This window comes from Rhea pennata, chromosome 2, assembly GCF_028389875.1.
Source record: "Rhea pennata isolate bPtePen1 chromosome 2, bPtePen1.pri, whole genome shotgun sequence".
Classification (NCBI taxonomy): Eukaryota; Metazoa; Chordata; class Aves; order Rheiformes; family Rheidae; genus Rhea; species Rhea pennata.
The window spans coordinates 150,632,202-150,653,551 of NC_084664.1; the positions used below are offsets into that span (position 1 = coordinate 150,632,202).

The 21,350-nt window shown below is 40.1% G+C and overlaps 1 protein-coding gene across 1 annotated transcript in view; it reads left to right on the forward strand.

Moving 5' to 3' along the window:
• Nucleotides 1-15,814, forward strand: part of DEPTOR (DEP domain containing MTOR interacting protein) — a 74,271-nt gene extending 58,457 nt beyond the window's left edge. The window contains exon 10 of the mRNA XM_062570574.1: nucleotides 13,639-15,814. Coding sequence (XP_062426558.1) covers nucleotides 13,639-13,767 — 129 coding nt within the window. The 3' untranslated portion in view covers nucleotides 13,768-15,814. The remainder of the gene's footprint in view (nucleotides 1-13,638) is intronic.
• Nucleotides 15,815-21,350: the final 5,536 nt, after the last annotated feature.

Below are 21,350 nucleotides of genomic sequence, written 5' to 3' on the forward strand. Positions count from 1 at the left end.
TCGGTGCTAAATAAAGGTATCCAGAGGGTGCTCTCACTGTCTCGTGCAACTGAGCTTTAAATGAGAAGATGAAGTAGGTTTGGATAAATATTTATGCTGTGCAATAGCATATGGTGTTGCTGAAGCAGATGCAATCGAGTCTTAGAATTCTTATCTTACACCAACATGTTACTGGTTGTAGAACAGCATAAATTACATGAGTTGCCATCTGTTTTCAATTACGACATGAAAACACTGAGGCAGGTTGATATTTTCCTTTAGTTGTGTTATCAGCTAGCTGCTGAATTTGATAATTATATTAGAGTGAATTCAGAATGAATGTGTTCAGTAATGTGAACACTCAGAAAAAAGTTGCTGACAAACTACTTTCCTAGCTTGTCCATAAATAGAAAAGCAGCAGAGCTAAATGTGCATAGAACTATGTGTGATGAATGTCACTACTGTGGTGCTTGAATAGAAATGTATATATAAGTTTCAAACAAGTCTCCGTAAGTCAGTGGCCCAACTCTTAAGAGCATTTAACTCGTAAAACTCCATTCTCCTCCATGGAGGTGTGGGAGGTATATTCAAGCACCTATAACTTTAGAGACATGTAACTTCAAGGACGCAGATTTGATGTTTTACAATAAAATCTATTTCTGATTTGGAAAGACAAAGAAAATTCAAACAAGCTGTAGCTCCAGCTTTTGTTTTATACAACTCCACCCAGAAGCTCAGATTTTATATGCTAATTTCTATCACATATATTTGAAAGAGTGAGCTGGTGAGAATACCCATGAGTCTTGAACATCTTGTGATTCTTACTCAAGAAGAGTAGTCTGTCCTATTAGGACATATTAAGAACAGATTCAGAACATACTGGTCAATATTTTTGATGCTATTTTTTCATTTAGTCTTTAATAGAAAATTTTTCTAAAAGACTCTAAATAAAAATGTAGTCTGGCAGCTGTGTTAGTCAGTAGCATGATGATTCAACAGAAGTTGAAAGAGATCAAATATTTGCGAATATGAAAATACTCAACTGTGCCATCGACATGAAAAGTGGGTTGGTGGCAGGTTGTCCTTGACGACTGTTTAACAGTGCGTATGGCAGTCACCATATTTTCCTGATCCATGCATGATTCTGTGCCTGGGTTTTCTTACTCTGTGCCTTTCTTCTTTCTGGCCCATGGTCATCAGTTGCTCAAGGAATTAGCTGGTGTGCCATTGTGATGCCTCTGTAGTTGACCTAAAGTTTCCCTCTCATTTGGTTAGAGCGTGGTGCTAATAATGCAAGGTCACAGGTTTGATCCTCATATGGGCCACTTGTTTGAGGGCTGGACTAGATGATCTCCAGAGGTCCCTTCCAACCTTACTGATTCTATGATTCTATGATTTCCAGTGGATGTGTGTCATTAATCTAAGTGAACAGTCCTCAGCATTTTTAGAATGGGTCCTGTTCCCTGTTTTCAATAATTTGGGTCTATCCCAAAGCTTTGGTACTGTAACTACTGTAACAGGATTATTGTCTTGCTAAGTTATGGTGGGAACATAGTTCTACATTTTAAGCACTGAATCATGTGCTGTTTAGTTCATGGAAACATTATTCTTATCTACCATGAAAGCAATGTTGAACTCGAGAAGTCTAATTGAGCCATCAAGGATTTTGGAAGCTACTTGCTCACAGTGAATGCCTTCAAGTACCACTAATTACAGTTAATTACTGGGCAGAGCCTCTCAGGAAGAGCAAAATCTTTTTTAAAATGAGTACTGGGCAACAAGCTGCATCTCACACATTTCCTCTTGTCTGAGAGGTTATAAAATCAACCCTCTCACCAAACTCGTGCCTTCTCTTAATGAGGGAAAAAGCGATCTCGGGAGCTGCGTTCTGTGTCACTGCCAGAACTTTGTCTGGTTGCCAAAAGGAGACACATTTTGGCAAATCTTTCCTTGGCTTTCACTGCAGAAAACTACGAGTGCCACAAGAGAGTCCTTAGACCTAGATTATTCTTTGCATTAACACACTGCCTTTAGGTTGCTTGAAATCTTGAAATGTTTCCTCAGCAACCTGCCTTTTTTCTTACCATTGGGAATCCACTCTGATGAGTTGCTAATCAGTCTCTCTTCTGCTCCTTTGCCGCACCAGCAACTCCGTCCATTTTATTCCTCTTCTGTAGTGGAAGCCATACAGTGTTCAACATCTCTGAGCAGTAGGAGACTACCTGCGAGTCACCATAGCCCAACCTGTCATTGAACCTGCCCCGTGACCGTTGTGTGGGAGATGCAATTAGGAAATTTGGATTCTCTTCCTTACTCCATCAAAAACCTTTGTACAACTAAGCTAACCATTTTCCTACCTGGAAGCAGAGATATTTTTCTAAAGTAAAGATGGAAAATACCAAGCAAGTCTGAAATATTAGAAACTTTTGATGAGTAGATCTGTTTTGGTACCAGTATAAATGAAAAAATTCCAGGTTTGCTTATATCTCCTGAGGCTGTCCTTCGCAGTATGTCTCAGATGGTCTTGGGTTCCCAGGCTCAGAGCACCGTGTAGGTTCAGCTTTACCAACCAAATCTAAAGACTACAGTGCAGCAATGTTACTGCTGCATGGGCTCCACTGAGTTTCAGTAACAGAGTTTGTACAGCTGTCCTCTTTCTAAGCCATCCTCCTCCTGATGAGGAATTTGTGTTTGTGTATGTTCCAAATACTTTGTTTGTGATATACCCCTCCACCATCTCTGTCCCAGTTGTAACTCTTTTGTGGGTAAGTAAAGGTTTTCCATTTCTACTGCCACTCTCTCTACTAGTTATTACTAACATTCTGCTCTGTTTTACTGTGTTTTCCTTTAGTAAATTATTAGATATTAAGTATGACATTCTGATTCTTGTATAGCCACCATAAAGCTTCTGGAGTCCTCAAACATATCAGAATTGCTACTTTTTTTTAGTGGGCCTCCAATTCTCTGCTCATTTCTTTAGATTGCCTTGCTTCATTCTCTGTGGAGTTGCTTAAGAATTAGTCTGTTTTAAGACGTCTGTTCAGAGGCCTCAGTACTTAGGCTGAAGGTGTTTTGGATGGTTAAGTGAACTCCAGCCCTCTGCAGACAGATGTCTTTGTGAGCACAGTCACCACCAAGTAGACGTGGTGCTGGGCTGCATTTGCATTGATGGACTTTCTTCTGAGTCAGTGGAAATAAAGTCAATTAAAAAAATCGACTGGCTTTATCCTGGACTGCAGGCTAAGTATTTTCTGTGGCTGTCAGGGGCTGTGTTACATGGTAAAGAAGTCAAAACTCTGCATGTGAGAAGTTATCCCCTGCAGTTTAAGGGGAAGTATCTACTCCCACGCAGAAGGGCAGCACAGTACTCACACATCCCTCCAGTGTAAACTAGAGACTACCACACATGAAAGAAAAGAGAGAGAAAATTTTTTAATGCTTTTCACTTCCCTTGATTTTTAGTCCTGTTTTTGAACAAGAGTCCTGCTAGTCTCTGCAGGGAAACTGTTAGGCTACTACAGAATTAAGGCAGTGGGAAATCTTTTGTAAAATAGAAAAAAAGGTGTTGGTTTAGCATTTGGGGTATAAGTTTCACGTTTAACAGTGAATTTGCAGTTTTTTCTAAACTTCTGGGACTCAAATTTGGCAGGGTTTTACTTGCTTACACCAGATCTGAACTTTGGCCTACAGAAATCATGAAATGCTATTATATTAATAATAACTCTATGTGATTTTTTCTAAAGACTAAGAGAGAGCTTTACTGGGCAATAAAATAATATTTTTTTCTTTACAAGACTCAAAACCTTAAGCAAATACAGAGTGTTTCATTATACATGAGAGCTCTGCCTTGTGCATTCATGGTAATTTAGATGACATTAGAATTTATCTTGTTTATAGACCAGTCACCTAAAATGCTGTTGGGCAACAAGTGACCTACCGTACTTGTGTCTGTACATTACCTCCTTTTTATCAACAGCAAATACAATTCAGAAAAAAATCCTGCAAGCTCATAATTGTAAGTTAGTTGTTTTTTATTTTTAATTAAGTTGCATTATCTTAATAAAAAGTGGATTTACAAATTCTTTTGTGTGTAAGTGGAGTTTTATGGCATGGTAACCCAAATAACTGTGCACCCTACACCCTTATGAAAGTGCTTTCTTGATTGTTTCCAAAGTCTTACAGCTGTATGCATTCAGAAGGAGAGAAAGCAGTCTTGGTTTCAGCTGCACTGTAAAACAGTGCCGCGCTTGTGTTTTCATACATCTTCTAAATTCCAGCATGCTCTATAGCCCATTTAATGGTGAGATTTAGTGCCAGACTGGACAGCTGTGATCTTACACTTGCCTGAGCTTTCTTAGGCTATTGCAGATCACACTTTAGTCACGGCTCCCTAAAGAGTGGACTGTCACCAAAAAAACTTGTCCCATTACTCGATTTCTGCATAAAAATTGAAAGTTAAAAAAAAAAAAAAAAAAAAAAAAAGCTCAGAGAGTTCTATTCCTGACTCAGGGAGTCAGAAAATTAGAGCCCTGTACAGCAAAGTGCTGAACTACTTTTGGTCGCAATTGAGAATTAAAAGCATTTTGTATTATTGGGTCTGGTTGCAATATATAAAGTTTCGCTTGAAACCTTGAGAGGTCCTCAGCTGCTGGTTCATTTATAGCACTGCGGCGGCTGTAACTATTTGCAGCGAACCCTTCTGAGAGATGGAGGCTGCTCACCAGCTTGGCCTTAATAGGACCCCTCATCACAGTTCTTATTGTGTTTTCTCATTGCTGCTCAAGACACAAGCTGCCTTCCTCTAATAATATAAGCAAATAATTAGGGAAACATGTTGCATGAAAGCCAAGGCTCTGTTTAGCTAGTCAAACACATGGAAAAACAATTGCACTTTTGTCTGCAAAAACAGAGAGCAGCTGTTTGTCTCAAATGGTGCAGACCATTTGTGCTCGTTACAGTCTTGATATTGCAGGATGCTAAGGGTGCCCTGTATAGATATGACCATGCTTGTATCTTGCTTGTTTTGGCTGCTTTGGGGGTTATTTTGTTTAAGTAATATGGACTCTAAACAAGTTAGTTTAGCCTAACTGCACTTGACCTTGTAAGTAAATTTTTATATAGTTTATAGGTTGCTTATTCGTAAAGAGTGTTTTTCTTTCAGCAACTGCAGTTTAAGTGTAGGTCTATCAGAAAAAAAAACCCAAAACACTAGTATGTCAACCTAAGCATAAACAGAAATTATTTCTAAGCTAAGACTCTGGTTTTTGGCTGCTGATGTAGTATTTCACCCAGACCCATCTTTAGCTGTCTGAGTTATTTAACATTTTCAGGGCTATTCTGTGGTAGGCATAAAATTATGCTTTGTAATAAGAACATCCATGAAGTTAAGCATACAGCCCCTGGCTTGCTCTCCTGCTGTAGCTCGGGCCAGCCCTCCTTCACCTGTGGGTGTTTCCTGCTTGGGCTCTGATTAGCTCAGTTGTCTTTCATGCCAATTCCCAAATAGCGCCACCAGGAGCAGTGACCTAAATTTCCCTCTTCCTTAGATCTGATTTACGGAAGACTTGCATTTCAGGGAACTAGGCTCTTGTTACTATGGTCCTCCACGTGTCTCTAGCTGGCTGTAATTTAGCTGTGTGAGTAACCCGCCTGAGGAGGCTGTTCGCGGGGTTGATGTTAGTCTGGCGGTGAACACGCTGCCGGAGCCGCGCGGCCGCAGAGCTGAGCCTTGCGCACCGGCCCGAAGCCGCCTCTTCCGAAGCGAGAGGAGCTCTCGTGGGCTCTCCGTCCGGCTCCTTCCCTCCTCTAACTACAACCTAAAATTCCCATTGAATCCTGGCAGCGGGGAGCGAGGGAGAGGCTGCTTCAGCTAATGCTGAGGCTCGTTTGGAAATCTGTGTCTCGATTAAGTTTATGTTGCGTTGGCGAATATCTGATTTTTTTTTTTTTCAGGCAGAGTCCTATGAGTTTGGAATGCCATAAAAAATTCAGATCCTTTCTTCCAAAAGGTGTGGTTGTTCTGCAAACAGGCCTGCACCTTCAGCCTGTACTGAAGCTTTGCTCAGGCAAACCGTCCGTACCTGGCTGCGGTTAGAGACCAAGATGCAGAGCAATAATTATACGTGGTTATTTTTGTTTATTGGCTTTCTCTGCCGTGCGTTGCACTGTGGTCTTCTGGTAAGCATTTGCTAGCATGACGATGTGACAGTCGGTCAGCTGAACAGTGGTGTAAAGATTGAACAAGAAGTGCATCTCTCTAGAGAGAAAATCCTGTGTTTATGCAAGACCTGGATCCTTGCCTATTCCCACACCACCCACTCTACAGCCAATTACACATTTGCTAGGGATATTTACAGAGCTGAACACACAGCTGTAATTTATTCTGCTTCATGCAGTAACCTCTGTTATGTTGAAAGGGACATTGCATGATTTTTTTAACCTTTGGGTGACATACAGTAGTTTTCAAATTGTCGGGTTCCAGCTTTGATTGACCAATGCTAGACAAATTGCATGAATTCTGATGAAAAATAAGGGGGGAAGGGGGAGAGAGACAAATCTAAATGGAAATGCAGCTTTTAGGACCTCTGAATTCCATCCCTTTTTCCTCATTCCTATGTGACAGAATAGGGCAGTGGGAGCAAATACCTCAGGACTGTCTATGTTTGCTTTTATTTATGAGGTTAATCCTGTATCTTCCTGAGGATCTTCTGTGGCAGCATGTGCAGAATCTCTGTGGCCTGGGCTATTTGCTGAGCACTGGGACTCCTGGGTCTTATAGATATGGGTTACTTATTAAAAAAGAGCAACCTGCTTATCTGGGAACATGCAGGGTGTGCACGTGTAGACGTAAAGGAAGGAGAACTTCTCCTCCCTGTGTGCCTTCTCTGCCCCAGATTTGTCTGTGCTTGGTCCTTCTCCCCCATAGCCGTCTTGTCACTGATTTCACTGGGATTTCAAGTTTTCTGAAAATCTAGGCTGCAGTTTACTGTTTACTAAGTTTACTAAGTGTCGGCTGCTGCCAAAGAAAGATTACTTCTCTTATCCCTAAAGAGAGAGAAACCTCTGTGACAAAATGATCACAAAAAGATGGGAGTAGAGCTTGACTTTCTTTCCTTTCTCAACTCCTTCATATTTTATAATTACATTAGATTTAAAAGATCACTTTTTGGTTTCTGTCTGTTTGCTTGAGAGCCCAGCCATGCTCGGGAGGCACAAATGGGAGCAGAAGTTCCCAGCGTCCCCAGAGGAGCAAGGGAAAGACGAGGGTGGGAAAATCACATTTTGAGCAAAACTACTTCTTTAAGATGTTGGAAGCCTGGATGTCCCCTTCCTCCTTGCTGGTGGCTGGACAGCTGATGTCCAGATGTCATATTCTTTTAGCACCAAGATCACCAGATTTTGCCAAAATCTGGCAGCAAAGCAAGGAAAGCCGAAAGAGATGTATGTAATATAAAAATAAGGTCAGAGGAGGAAAAGAATCAACTTTTAAAACAAGTGATGGTAAAGAATACCTTTTTCTTTCTTTCTTTCTTCTTTTGTTTGCTTTTTCCTTCTCAATTTCAGCAGTTTAGCAACTTTTGCAAGTGATGCCTATGGGTGTGCCACAAGAGTTGACCAGAAATTTTTCTCTCTCAGAGCTGGGCCCAGTTTTAAAAAGTGACTGTAAAATGTAAATACCTTAACTTTTCGAGTATTCTGCTTAAGACATCCCTAGGTCTCTGATAATTCCAAAATGTTCATCTTTCAGTCACAGTTTGCATGCATGACTACAACTATGGGTTCTTAACTCTGTATTTTGGTACTGACAGCATGACCTGATGTTTAAAAAAAAATGAGGATCTTGCGGATTTCTCATGTAGATTAAGCATACAAAAGACATGTTTTTACTTTTCACCCATGGAGAATTTTTGTTCTGGAAGATGACTGTGAGTTTCAGATGCCATAATGAAATAATTATAAGCTTGAGCTGCTCAAACGGGCCAGCTGATCCTTGTCCCAGTAGGATTAGTGGGACATGGAAAGAGCAGTTTTTTGTAATTATTGAGGGTATGTCTAAAATGGAAATTTAAACAGACATTTCTTTTAAATTGATTTTATTTCAATTTTCAGTAGTGCAAAGAGAGGCAAAAGACTGACACTGGACTTTTTTTTTGGAAATAGTTACATTGTAAATTCTGGTACCAGTTTTACTGCGTAAAGATGTTGAATTATTCTCTTCAGACAACTCTGACAGAACTTTTACTGTAGCAGCTTTCATTGTAGTTCTCAGGAAAATTGCTTAAGAATCTGCCAGGGTTGAAAATAACTTTTATTTGCCTGAATTCGTAATTTCTATTTGACGCTAGCAAATATTCCCCCAAAAGAATGCATTTTTACATACATCTCGAGGGAGTTTCTTAAGTGAAGTAAAAGTTATCCGTGTGGCTTTTGTGTCACCCCAGCTGGGTAATCAAGCGAACGCTTCGTAAACTCTCCAGCACCCGTGCGTAAATCGGTGTGCTTACGCGCTGTAAGCAGAGCGAAGGGTTAAAGCCGGTCCGTGCCATGGTGGCAGGGCCAGCCAGCTCTGACGCGGCTGCAGCTTCCCAGGCAGCAGCGTGTTTCTGTGCAACGTGCTAATCGCTGCGGAAGTCCCTTGGTTTCAGGGGATCCAGCCTGCAGCAGACGGCGGCCCCGGGAGCCGCGTTGGACCAGAGCCTTGGCCAAGGGTGAAATCCTGCCCGCGCTGCGGGCAGCGATCAGCGGGCGGCTGTATTTCACTCTCTCTCGCCAGCCGTACTAAGATTTGTGTTCGCGCCGTCGCCGCGTGGGCAGTAGTCGGCCCCCGCGCAATGGGAATCGGGTGGTCGCAAGGTTTCCCGCGTCCGTTTACGCTTGCAGCACCCGTCGGCGACAAGCGGCCCGTGAAAACCTTCAGTCCATTGGACCCTGGTTTTGCTGAAGGAGAAAACTTCATGGATTACTGCCTTAGTCCCTGATGGTCTGCCCAGATAATTGGGTAAAACCTTGGTACTGCTTAAAGTCCCTGATTTTGCTGCTGTCTTCAATGTGTCATTGCATAGCCCAGCTTAGGATTTGGGATGTGCAAGCCTGCTTTGCATTTGGTAAGGCTGATTTCTCTGGTGCATATATGGTCGTGAGCTCTACAGGTGTTTTTCTTCTCCTAAAGGAAGAGTCAATAAAAAAATCAGAGTGGATTCTAGACTGATCCCGACGCCGAGAAGAAATGAGAATCGGTTGAGAATTAGCGCCTTAAACCACGGCCATTTAAATCTGGCGTACGCTTTGGTGGCTGTTGCACGGGGCGGGCCCGCAACCACCCGCGGCCACGCGCTCCTGCTGCCTCCTTTGTGCCGACGCGGGCGCTCACGTCGCTGTGCGAACCGGAGCACGGGTCGCTGGGAACGCGTCCTTGTCTAGGCTTTTCTGAAGATTTATGTCAAATTACAGTGACTACGTAATAACGGTCTTGTCCTGCTGCTTTGAGACGTATTATCTGTTGACTCTGTGTGGCTGTTCCTTGGCCCACTACCAATGATCAACAGTTGCATTCAGTACATCTATAAAATTAAGTGCTTTTTTAAGGATTATTCCAAAAAACTTGGCAGTCATTGCTTAGGCCAAATACTGCTGTGGGAACTTGTAGCTCTTTATAATCTTCCATAGCACCCTTCTAAAGAGTGTGCCTATAAAAAGCCAAACAACATTTTAAAGGATTTTGGGGGCAGTATTAAATAGAAAAAATTTGGAAATCAAGGCCTAGATCCACAAGGATGTTTGACTAAAACCTATATGGCTGAGGATTTAGCTAGAACTGCCTGTTCTTAGATAACATTCCTGTAGTACTGATAAATATTGAAGTCATCATAAGGCAGACAGCTGGGTAAGAAATAGCAACAGGTATGCAGTGTATTTATTAAATAGTTTGTTGTAAGATGCTTGCACAGTTCCTCACTTCCACCTTTTACTATTTTCCAAACTAAAACACTAGTCTGTCCCTGACATCCCTCTCACCTAAATTCCTGACTAAAGCAGAGTGATCTTTCAGGTTCAGGGGCACACAGGCCCTGGGGAGGGAACGGGTGCTGGATCTGGCCAGCACGCGAGCCTCCAGGACGGGAAAATCCTGGGGTGAGAACGTGTATCTGCAGGGCGCTCGGCAAGAAGGGGCCAGAAGCCAAAGCCCCATCTGGAGGGGTGGCCAAGCTCCCAGCACAGCAGCATCCTCAGCATCAAGCACTGCGGTAGCGGTAATTGTAATTCCTCTTCTAGCCGTCCTTAGGAGGAGGATAAATGTCCTGACAAACCTCGTGGCTTTCTCTTAGGCGCTTTCTGTTCAAATTTGAATTTAAATTTAAATTTAAATTTTGAAGGTTTTGTTTTTCTGGGAAGATGAGGTTTTGGACAAATCTTCTGTATAAGCCACTGGAAACCCATAGACTGACAAAAGCATGGATACCCTTTCTGCCATCTCTGCTTCTGCGGGCTGTTGTATCCCATGGTGGGAAAAAGGAATAGTTACCGATAAGTGTTTATTAATGTAAAATGTAAATATTAAAAGTAGTTAAGGGAGCCTTTTTGTTTCACTGCTACCTAATTTAACTGTTATTGTTTATGTGTTTTTTGTAACATTACATCCTGCCTACCAAAATGGTCGGAGTTAATTCTGGCTTTTGTCATGCCTTAAGGTTTGACAGATAAGAATGGACGCTTATCTCTTTTCAAGCTCCTCAGAGAGCTATGAGGAAATGAGTAATAAAGGCTCTTTCAGACTCTTTTAACTTTCTTTTGTTATCTAGTAGACTCACCAATATGTGGAAACCAACAGAGAAATTTTACATGTTTAGAGGTACAGAGCCCTTAACCGTAATTGAAACTAGCCATAGTTGGGAGCTGAACACTTTCAGATTTTTGAAATGTTTTTATAAATGTAACATTAAATCATTGTGACATTTGAGAGCAAAAAGACTGAGCTGAGGGCACCGTTGCCCTCAGCATCCCTAGGCTCTCAGGGCTGCAAACACCCTTCTTTCCACACAGTGACAGCGGGACCTAGCAAATGGCTCCACATTTCCATAGCCCAGAAGAAGACGGACTTGGAATTTGCAGATATGTGGCCCTTAGGAACAACTGGCAAAATACTGGCGGTGGAGAAAGCCTTCAGCCACCCAGGGGGATTGGCTCTTCGGTCTCAGCTCTCTCCTATTCCTCACTAGTCTTTTGGTGCAAATTTAGGAGACATACTCTCTTTTGTGTTTTGTTGTCCTCTCTACATTTCTCTTCATTTTTGGCTTGGATTAACTTTTTGCATCTAATCCTATCTACTAAAAAACCAGTAAAACTAATACACCATTTGGATCCAGTGCAAAGCAAAGCGCAGAGGGACTCTTCTCAGCCCATTGCTGATTAATAATACTGTCGGGGTGCGCACTAAAAGAAATAGGTCTAGCAGGTAGACACGTCAAGTTTTTTGAGCAAGAAACTCATTCTTTGACATCTGGATCACTGTTCACACTACTGCGGTGTCTGTAACTTCCACATTTACACAGTTGCACCCCTAATACAAGTGACTGGCCTGCCTGGAAAGCTGTTCCTCTGCCAGGGATGCTGCCTGGGAGCCCCCCAATGCCCATCACATGATCCAGAATGCAGATTTATCTGTCACTTGCTTGCATGCCTCTCCCTGGCCAAAGACAAGTGCCATGCGTTGGGATCCAGTCATTTGAGAAGTCTGAGAATGTGCAGCAGTAAAACAAACGTCAGCCCTTCAACCTCCAAAAACTGCATTAAGCCAGAAGAGACAATGTTATTTCTGCAGGTCTGTTTTAAATCAACCCAAATATTAGCTTGGAGCCAGAGCTATAATTCAGTAAAACTTGATACAATCTTGGAAAGCCATAGAAAGCATTAGGAAATACTGCTGGGAGTTGAGCAACCTATAGATACTGCAAAAATCTGTATTTTATACTAAATAGACATACCTCTTAAATCCTAATTGAGGCATACTGAAGAGGATAATCAGTTACCCTTTACAGCCAAAGTCCTTTAGACTGAGAAGGCGCCTGCATGCGGAAATGGAACAGTTTTACCAATACTAGTTGCAGCTGAAACAGTATATAAATGTATAGGAAAGATACAGCATAGTGCCACAGAAGTGGCTATAGGGTAGAAGAGTATAACTTATTTCCATACTTTGGTGACTGTTTTGGCTACCAGTAAGGCTGACTCGCTGGATCTTCAGCCCTGCAGGTCAGGGAAGAGTTGGAAGGGATGAGGTACGAGAGAGTTTTGAAACTCTTTAGGGGCTGCTGCTGGCATTCTGTGCACAGGCTCCAAGCAGCAGAGGTGAAAGTCGCTGGTAGCATTTTTGATGAAACATTATATTTTTGGATTGGCGCTGCTTCCTCTATAATTTTCCTTAAAAGGAACATTGATGGTTACATTATGTGCATTTTACACAAATACGAATCGAGTTTCTCCACACTAGAGCCCTGTTTTGCAGGGGGGAGGTGGCTGATGCACAAGTTTAGTGACTTGACTTGGGTTGCAAAAAATCCACTTTGGAGCTAAGAATGTAAGACACCGGGGCTGTTTCCCAATTCTCCTGCATAAATTGCTGCATTGTGTTTCTGCCTAAATATAAAAGGTTAAAGTATAAAATCATGTGTGAAAATTCTTAAAGTGATACTCTCTTCATAGCATCTTTCATAGACTCAAGATCACTGGAGAGTAAGGTAACCTTCTAGTGAGTGTGCTGTTTTCATTGAAACATCAGGATGATATTATTGCTTTAGGCTCCATATTTTTATCATTAAAAATACAGATCTAGACACTACATGTTTTTGACCTTTTTAGAAGTACTGTAATATTATGATTAGAAACAGAGAAGGCTTAATGTTTTTAAGCAATCAGAGCTGTTGCCTTTCTTTTCCTTTTTAGTTTTTTAATATGTTGATGTGACTTTCTTTTCTCCAGTTTTCTCTAACACTATTAAGATGTACAGGGGAGTTGGTCAGAATATTTGTGTCAAGAATTTTTGACAGAGAATGCCTCTTATTCCACAAAAATTTGATGTGGATTTTAAAAACAAAATGTTGGCATATTTGCAGTTAATTAGTGTTTTTTACTTTCTTGGGTGGGGGGGAGGGGGAGAAATGCACAGAAAAAGTAGAAAGAACTGAATTTGTACAAGAATCTCTCTTGAAAAGCAGCGAAGTGTTTTAACCTGTTCGAGGACTGAGTGACTTCATCTTCCATTTTATCATATCCTGGAATTTGGCTCCTTTGATGTCAGTTTGCACTGGAGGAAGTTCTGGCCCTGAATTTAGTGTAGTCACTGTTCAGACTTTGTCCAGAGCTGGAAACATGACCTATATACTTACTTAACTACCAAAAGTTATCTGAATGGTTTCCATAGAAGGGTTTAAGTCAAGCTAAGGAAAATAGGCTGTTTGCAGTTTGATATTCCAAAAACCTTTATTTAAAATTAGCTTGTCAAGCTAATCCAAAAAAGTGTATATTTCTTAAGGGTGCAGAGTGAGACAGTATGGAGAGTTCTGGAGTTTGGGCAGGCCCAGATGTTGATAATACGTTAGTGTATATAATTTTACCTTTCAAAAAATCAAACGCACAACTTTTGCTGCTTGCCTCTCTCCTCAGGTTTGCCAGTTCGTCGTTTCCGTCAACGGCCTCAACGTTCTCCATGTGGATTACAGGACAGTGAGCAACCTCATCCTGACCGGCCCTCGAACTATAGTGATGGAAGTGATGGAAGAAATAGAGTCCTGAAAAGAAAAGTCTCTTACTGGACATGAAGCAGCATGACACGAGGAGGCAAAACTTTGCTGAGGCTAAATAGCTGATTTTGCTTTTGGGGAGGGGGGTTCTCTCTCAGCTAACAGTAATAGCACTGGTTATTATGCTACAAAGTGAACGATAGACACCAGCATATTTCCACTTAGACTTTTCTTTGCCTGCTGAAGGGGAGGTCGAGGCCTTTCGGGTGTCTGTCCAGCCGTACCTGCTCCAGCGCGAAGGGTCTCCCACCTCCGCGGCTGGGCGTCATTTCCTCGCAGTCAGCCGCTGCATCCCACACGTCAGGAGATGGAGGAAGCAAGTGTGCTGGCCCGTGAGGATGTTGCAGAGGGTTTGCATGGCGCATTGACATTGGTGAATATCCTCCAGCTACTTTTTGAGAGTCCAGTGTTGTCCCAGGAGCGTGTGCCGTTGCAGTTGCCTTCTCCCTGGGCTAAACAAAAGTTGACCGAATGCAGGCTTTATTGCCATCAAATACAAATGACCTGTGAATGCATCTACATGAAAAAAATGTGCTCATTTTCTGTAGAAGATACTCTGATATGAATGGTAGGGCCTGGTAGAATACAGAGATTATTCTAGAGAGAAAAATTGAAAATCAGACAAATGATGTAAAAATGTGACTTTTTACAGAATTTGGCCTTTGAAAATCAGGTTATTTGTTTAGATGCCTAAGCACAGATTTAGGTACTCAAGTATGAAGTGTTGATATTTTCTTCTTACATGTAAAGGCCAGGTGTCTCAGCCTTGTTGTTTTTCAGTTTGGAGAAATTCTGGATACCTTTGGTCCTAGGAGGGTAATACTATTTAGAGGGTTGAAGTGGGAAATTCACAGTGTTAGCATTAGCAAAGATTCACTCAGAGGCTCCAGTAGAGAAAGTACACTTCAAATTGAAGCAAATGTACTTGAATGTACATTAAACTTGTTAGCACTTTCAAATCATCAAATGTTTTGCAAACTACAGACTTGCCACATAAGTTGCAATTGACACTACTACTAATAAAATGTGATATTTAACTGATTCTTACTCTTTTTCAAACAGTAGGCTTTCTTTGTTGATGAATTTTTGAAGCATCTTTTTCTTTAATGTATATGCAAAGTCTATATTCTGCTGAGTTAGGTGACTTCTCAGCTCTGTGGTAATTAGACTGCATGGGTTTTCTTTGATCTTTGAACTGGATATATACATCCTTGTCCACAAAATTATAAATACATATTGCAGAATTTCTCTGCTGTCCAAACTTTAGAATTAAAGCTTGACCTTCTCCCTGAGCATACCAAAAATCCTTCGTTTTTGAGAGTGGGGAAAGTATTTTTTCCCTCCAAATAATTTTGAAGTATGTTTTGCATTAAGAATTGTTCTAATACATTGCTCTCACAGTATGTTTTTCGCGCACTCAAACGCTTTTACATATTTCATCGCAGACACAGTAAGATTTCAAAATTACATATGCTTGTAGCTCAGCAAGCAGAAGTCCATGTATTCTTTGTTTCTAATATCCATGGTTGATTTTCCAGCAAGACAACATCTCATATTCTGCTTATGTGTACCAGTGCAGAGAGGTATAAAACTGGAACTGCTCCCTTGATACTAACCAGGCATGAAAGTGTTTGGAAGATTCTTTTAAACTGTCATTTAGTTCCACAGTTGTTTATCTTTTTTGCTCCCTCTAAAATGTTGTACATGTGTATTACCCGTATCAGATGATATTATGCAGTTCATCTAAAATAAATAGTTTAGCACATAATGTTGTATGCGATTGTAGCAACTGTCAATGAAATCCACTAAAAAAATCAATAGGAAAAAAACCCTTTTTGTCCCAGGAATGTGTCAGTTTGCTACAGTTCTTTGGTTTTGTGAATCCAGGAATATTTTCCCAGATACTTCCCGTCTCTTTTCTTGTTTGCGTGGGTTGTTTTGATTGGTTGATTGGTTTATTCTTTGTTCCTCTTTCAGATATAAATCCCAGATGTTAGGCTCGGCTAAATAATAAAATATGAAAGATTTTCTTAGTGAAATGCTAATGATTCTGTGTTATACCACTGGAGACTCTTCTGTCTTATATCTCTCGCCTTAGTTAATATTCTGCTACAAGTTCCCTGTAGCTTACAGATAATTAAGAAACTGGGTCAAAATTTAGCTTAATGCATTACAGAGTGCACTTGAGTAAAAAGAGTGGGAATGGGGGGCAGGGAGAAATATGTGCATATCATTATATTACAGATTGGATATGGCATTTTCATTTGCAAGATGCATTAGTCTTTATCACAATTTGAGCCCCATTACTTGCCTGCTGTTTAATAGGGATTTCCATACAGTGTTCTCAACTTGCTTTGCAATGCAGAATGTAATGAATTCTTTCCCTCTTCAATATGACGAAGTTATTTAAAATTATCAGTGCACTGAAATTGTGTATTTTGTAAAAAAGGGTGCAAAGTTAACAATTAAGTTATGAAATGTATTGCTTCCAATAAAATTGAAATTTATCTGTGCACAGGGATACATACTCCAAGAGACATCCCACAGGAGCCAATATGAAACTCCCAGGCACTGCAGGGGGCACAGAATTTTGGGTATAATAGGGAACTTGGCTTTCTGGAAAGCACCAGGGGAAATGCAAGATTATTCAGAGAAATGCAGAATTTCAGGACATAATCAAGAATATCACAGTGGGGACTATAGCAAGTAACCAGAAAGAAGAAAAACTGTCATTGTCAGGAATAGCTTCATTAAAAAGAGGCATTTTTGAAGACTTCGCTTTCATGTGATCGCATTTATGGTTATTATAGATCTTGTGAGATCTTTTACTAAATCTTAATGATTTTATAACATTCGTTAGTGCTGCTCTTTGAACCTATACACTGGCAAGTCATTTGTGGAACATTTTCAAGCAATATGATAGTTAAATAAATTTAAGTAGCAGTTAAGCTAATTAGAACATCAATTCAACGCCATATTTCTCCCATTTTCTTCTGTTTTATTCATTGCAAGATACTCAGTTTTGATTACCTTTATCGAGACCAAATACAATATGTATACTATTGAACTACAATTTGTTCCACAGCTATTCTCATAGAAGGCATCTAACTCATTCATGAAATAAACCGTTAATAAACTTCAGGTGTATCAGAATTTGACCATCTGCATGTCAGGGCTCCATAGAAGCTGAAAATAAAATCATCAGCACTGAAAAGACATAGCGGTATCATAGCAGCAGCTGCAGTATCAGTGGATCTGTCCTACTACCCTTTCCTACGAAATTGCCTTCCAGATGAGGTTTGGGAGGAAGGAGGAAAAAGTCGTGCAGTAGGAATTTTCCTCTGGAAATTTTCTTTCTTTGCATGTAAGATTGGTGGTTAAAACTCCTCATTAATACCTACGCAATGCCAGGGAAGTCTCACAGCCTGTCCCACAGTCGCTGGTTTAGCTGGCACAGTTTAGATCTCTGAGGAAATTACCTGAGCATAGCTCAGAGGATAACATGGTCCCAGATCAGAATTTCAACGTATCTGTGCAGGCTGTGCTGTGCCACTTGGCCTTGGGGCCACAGAACGGTTCCCGTGCCAATATGATTTACTAGCATAGACAGAACCAAAACCAGTATACTAGGGAAAAGAAAAAGTATGAGTGGTTGATTTCTTTTTTCATCTGCATGACAGTGATGTGTGCTTGGAAGTTTCCTTTTCCTGGTGGATGAAGGCAGAATGGTCAGATTATGGGGAAATACTCTAATACTTTCACATAAAACTTGACATTAAATATTCATTGTTTTAATGTTAATTTTACAAAATAAGAATTTTTCTAATTCTAGAGATAGGAAAAATTGAGGCAATATGGTTTGCCCAAATGTTTGCCTAATGCAAAATAGAGAGTGAGAAATCAGTTGCTGCAATCATTAGCATTTTTCCCACTGTATAATTAAAACTAGACCAATTGTATACAAGAATAAGCATGTGTATGTCACAGGTATAAATAAAACTAGACCACATCACTTTCTAAACAAAGTGAGAGAACTTGTAACCTTTTACAGTAAAACAGACACTAAAGATTTCCATAAATCACACTTTTTAAAATTAGTCTATCATCTGGTGAGTATGGCTTGTATTTTTCACTTTGTATTTGTTACTTATTAAAAAAAAAAAACAAAAAAAACAGTAATTGCCATTGTAATTGTCATTTGAGTAAACATTGTTTAGATAAAAATACCATTGATGTTATAGAGAAGCTGAATCATTTTAAGGCATTAGATATCCTACAAAATTGTACATAAATAAATATTCACACATTTATTTTTAAACTGAGCCATTAATATAAGAGATAATCTAAGAATAACACAGCACTCAATCATACAGTCAATCTATTGGTATAAAATGTTTCATATATAGATGTTTCATCGTTATGCTTGTTCCTCAGCAAAATGTGAAAATTTTCAGTAGGGAGAAGATTAACAACCATCTAACTGAACGTCCTCAAGAAGAAGCAGGTTTTGCAGTTAAAATACCTGCACTTGCGCTGCCCGTGGGAGCCGTGAACGCTCATTACTGTTGAAACTCAAGTTGCGTAAGTGCACACATGCAAATTAAATGCTTAGCTTGAGAGCGTGTGTTTGAAAACAAGCCCTGTATGTTGTGGAGCGCAAATCGTTGTACTGCCCGGTTTATAGCTGTGCTGCCGTTCACAGCTAGCTTTCCCGTCCTGTGTCACTGTAGCTTCTCTGAACTTACCCTATAATAGACACTTACTGACTCAAACAATAATTTTCACTCATTTTCAGAATTTGCATGTCATTAGAGCCACAGAAAATTCTTTTTACATACAACTTCTTGCTTCTTTTCCTAAGGCACTGTTAGACACAGACTTCTACCCAGTAGCTTCTAAATTGCTGTACGTGGACAGCTGGGGTATGGAGGCTGCTGCCAAGTGGCGTTCACACGCTGGGGAAGCAGCTGAACACCTCCCGTAGCTGGGAGATGCTGCTGCTGAGCGTACCCGAGCAGGCCCAACTGGGCAGCGCTGCTGTTAAGGCAAGTCCGTGTCCACCAACTATTTTGCCTCTACTGCTGGCTTATGGACACATTTAAGTTTCTTTTCCACTCTTCCATTTCTTTTGCCACATAGTCAAAATGGTTCTACTTTCTGCTTCCAGCCCTAAACTTGGTTCTTGAAGGTCTTGTTGGCCCTGCTTGCTTTGTTATTTCTCCTAGTCTGTTTTTTGAGTAGCTCTGCCATAATCGTTAACTTTTAATAAACTCACAGTGCTTATTAATCAAAACTGAGATTTCGGGAAAACAGGGGAACTGACTGCTGCTTTATTAACAAATGATAACTTATATACCAACAACCAAGGCCTTGAGATAAGAGAACCAAACATTACCATAATGGAGGAATAACATTCATTTGTGGTGTAAAATACCACCACACCCGCACCACTGTGTTTGTAACGCAGCATGGGCCACAGCTTTCATGGGGTTTCTAGGATTATATGAGAGAAAACAAGGGAGACCTCCAACGAGTCTGTTCTCCTGCTCCAGTCCCCTGGATGATCTAACACCAGCCCTTTACCCTTCACTTCAGGACACGGCCCCTTTGCTGCTGAGGTCCGGGGAGTTACCACATCTGGCTGGAGAACAGCCACGCCACTGTGGCTGTGGTTCGACTCACAGAAGCTCCGGCCTTAACAGCAAAAACTAAGCAACTGCGGAATTTAATCCTTAGAATTTTTGTTTTCCTCTCCAGGATTTTAAGTATCTTTTATTAAATAAAAAAAAAGATATTTTTTTCTCTATATATTACATGCTTTTCTGATTAGGAAATGCTCCTTTCCCCCCCTCCTATTTTTCCAGTGAAGGCTGAGATTAAGAGAAACCATACTTCCCTATTTACATCCAAGGATCACTCAGGGAATAACAGCTCTAACCTACACTTGTTTCTTACGTGAAACTCCATTAGGTCTTCCCAAGAAAATTTTAACCGAGCAAAAAATTTCAGTCTGGTGCCTATTACTAGGTGGCAACTGCAAAATACATAGTACATACAAAGTATTATTTTTACATAAGATCAAGTAAGCTTGTTTAAAAAGTCTCACTAATGGATTAAAGTTGAAAGCAGAGTGAGTGAAGAACTCAGATTATCCTGTCAGACAGGTGTGGTGACAGTATATAGAAAGTAAACTTTTTGTCCTGTTAGGTTTCTTAATAACATCATAGAACAAAAAAATATTGTAGTTTTATGACTAAATTCACAATTTACAATCTTACCTCTTTCTTCACACAAAGAATAAAGTTGTATTTTATACGTTTGCATTTGAGAACATTCAAGCATAAAATACGCTAAGGGAGAACATAGTAAAGATGTATGTTGGTTTATGAAATATTTTATATTTGAATTTAAGAAGCTATCCTGACAAAGCATTTTCTTTAAAGGAATAATTTTCATTTACACTGTAATTATTATTTTTTCACACCCTGAAAGTCTAAAATCTTTTTTTAAAAATACATATATATTTATATATATGTACAAACATTGTATAGGCAGACTAAAAATAAATCCACAGGCAGCTAAGTGGGCTTTACTGAACAACCAGTTTGTCAATGGAGTTTAGCTATGGAGCTAAATTGGGCTCTTCAAGTTTATTAGCAAAGGTTTAATTAAGCGTGATGTTGAGCAAAGCCTGGGAATTATTAAATGATTCCACTCAGAGGAAGTGCTAAATAGTTTGTAGGATCAGGAACTCTTTAACGTGTGTTATCAAAATGTCCTAACATACTTACTTTACATGCAAAATATTTCTGGAAACAAGGTAATATTTTTTAAAAACTCATTTAAATATTGCACATGAAACTCTCTAGCTTTTACAGGTTAATTTGAAGAGCAAGAAACATGAAAGTATTTAAGATTCCAAACGTTACATTAACTGGTTACTGTTTTGTTTTTTAAGCACTGTCAGTTTGGCTGCTTTTTCAAGATAACTTATGCATGCTGTTGTGTGTTAGTGGGGCCTGGGTTATGCGTGTACTTTGTTTGTTTTTCCAGAATCAACAAGATTCTGCTGAATTTTTACAAAATTCAATAGCTCATTTTCCACTACTGTCCAGCAGCCAAACCATCTATTACAAAATATGGCTAAAAGAACCATTTACAAAGTGGTACTGAGTGACCCTCTTAAACGTTTGATTTTCACGATAAAATACATAATACACTTTTAAAATTTATTTTCACTACCCACTATGCATGTGTCTGCATGATTGTATTATTATTCCAACTTGTACAGAGATTATTTCCTAAGGTTTTTGACCTGTCTTCCTTACAGCACCATCTGGATTCTGTTCCCGAGTCTATTTAAACATAAACCCGCTTGATCTCACCTCCTGTGAGGTTACAGACAATAATTTTCTCTTTTGAGTCAGTCAGGAATTTTATTTGAAAGATGAGGGCACATAAAGCTTCTTTCTCATCTCTTACTGATTCTTACTTTTTCAAATAGAGGCAACACTGTCTTTAATTTGCAGAGCTCTCGGAACCACATAATATAGGAATAGAAATCTTTTAATTAAG